At 36.0% G+C, this 1,131-nt stretch overlaps 1 protein-coding gene across 1 annotated transcript; it reads right to left on the bottom strand.

The window, feature by feature from the left end:
• Positions 1 to 171: 171 nt before the first annotated feature.
• Positions 172 to 1,047, bottom strand: LOC107577308 (protein HEG-like). Its single transcript, XM_016263397.1, has 3 exons — positions 824 to 1,047; positions 482 to 616; positions 172 to 339 (listed from the first exon to the last, which is right to left on the bottom strand). Exons 1-3 carry the CDS (start codon positions 948 to 950, stop codon positions 293 to 295), a joined length of 309 nt encoding a protein of 102 aa, XP_016118883.1. The 5' UTR covers positions 951 to 1,047; the 3' UTR covers positions 172 to 292.
• Positions 1,048 to 1,131: the final 84 nt, after the last annotated feature.

Below are 1,131 nucleotides of genomic sequence, written 5' to 3'. Positions count from 1 at the left end.
AAATACCACATTACAAAATCTTTAACTAAAATTAAAGTGAAAACAGAAAATATATATAAAAAAATCTAATTCAAAATATTACCAATAACTATATAGTATATCAATGATACTAAATAACACTGGCTAAAATACAAGATTTTAGCCACTACTTCATACTTCCATTTGTGCTATTTCATAGTTTTGAATGACTTTATAATTCTAAACTGGGGAAAAACAATAATCTATAATTAGTAGGTATGTTCAAACCTTGACTGGTAATTTTTTACATAAAATGCATTTAAAAACCACATACTTACTCAAAACAGCTGCCGTTAACAAGTTTGCGTCCATCTCCACAGTCTAAAAAAACATTGCAATGTTTAAATAAAATTTAAAAAATTCAATGAGAAACTTGGTATTCTTTAGTACAAGTGTCCCACAAAGTCCCACAGTTTAAATGTATTCAATCAAAGAACTGAAAACACACAAGTGAATGTTGTACCTCTGCAGGTCATGTCCCCTGGATTCTTTTTAAAGTATCCTGGGTGGCACTGACAGTATGGGGTTCCGCTAGTGTCCGTGCACACAGAGTACTGCGAATCACACTTGGTGTTCTGGGCCAAACACAGGCTCTCCGCTAAACAGAAAGAAGTTCTTCAGAACAAATGGCTTCCCAGAGATAAACAGTATGACAAAGAGCTTTACAAAATATTATTTTAGGAGCCTCAAGACTGTGTTATCTGTGTATATTGTGTGACTGGTATTATCATATCTCTGAAGTGGCGGAGTGGAGCGGAGGAGCTGAGATAAGAGTATGATGCATACAATGAGCGCTGAATGGTACCGTGATAGGAGAGATGGTGCTGAAGCTTAATGGTGCAGTGGGAGTACGTCCGGCTACAGTTGCTCAGGGACATCTGGATGCTGTTGTAGACATCCGTGCTGGTCACATTGGTGGGGAGTGAAAACATGTTCACTGCTAAGATCTGCACACCTTCTCCATCTCTGCATAAGGCATTTGCATTCACATGAGTGAACAAAATAAAATAATGGGTCCCACTTTATATTAAGTGGTCTTAACTACTATGTACTTATATTTAAATTAACAATTTAGTACAATGCACTTATTGTGTACATACATGTTTTTACATT

The sequence above is a fragment of the Sinocyclocheilus grahami genome, unplaced genomic scaffold (genome assembly GCF_001515645.1).
Source record: "Sinocyclocheilus grahami isolate Dianchi unplaced genomic scaffold, SAMN03320097.WGS_v1.1 scaffold5670.1, whole genome shotgun sequence".
NCBI lineage: Eukaryota > Metazoa > Chordata > Actinopteri > Cypriniformes > Cyprinidae > Sinocyclocheilus > Sinocyclocheilus grahami.
The sequence above is the reverse complement of the archived record's forward strand: the minus strand, read 5'-3'. Positions and strand labels throughout refer to the sequence as shown.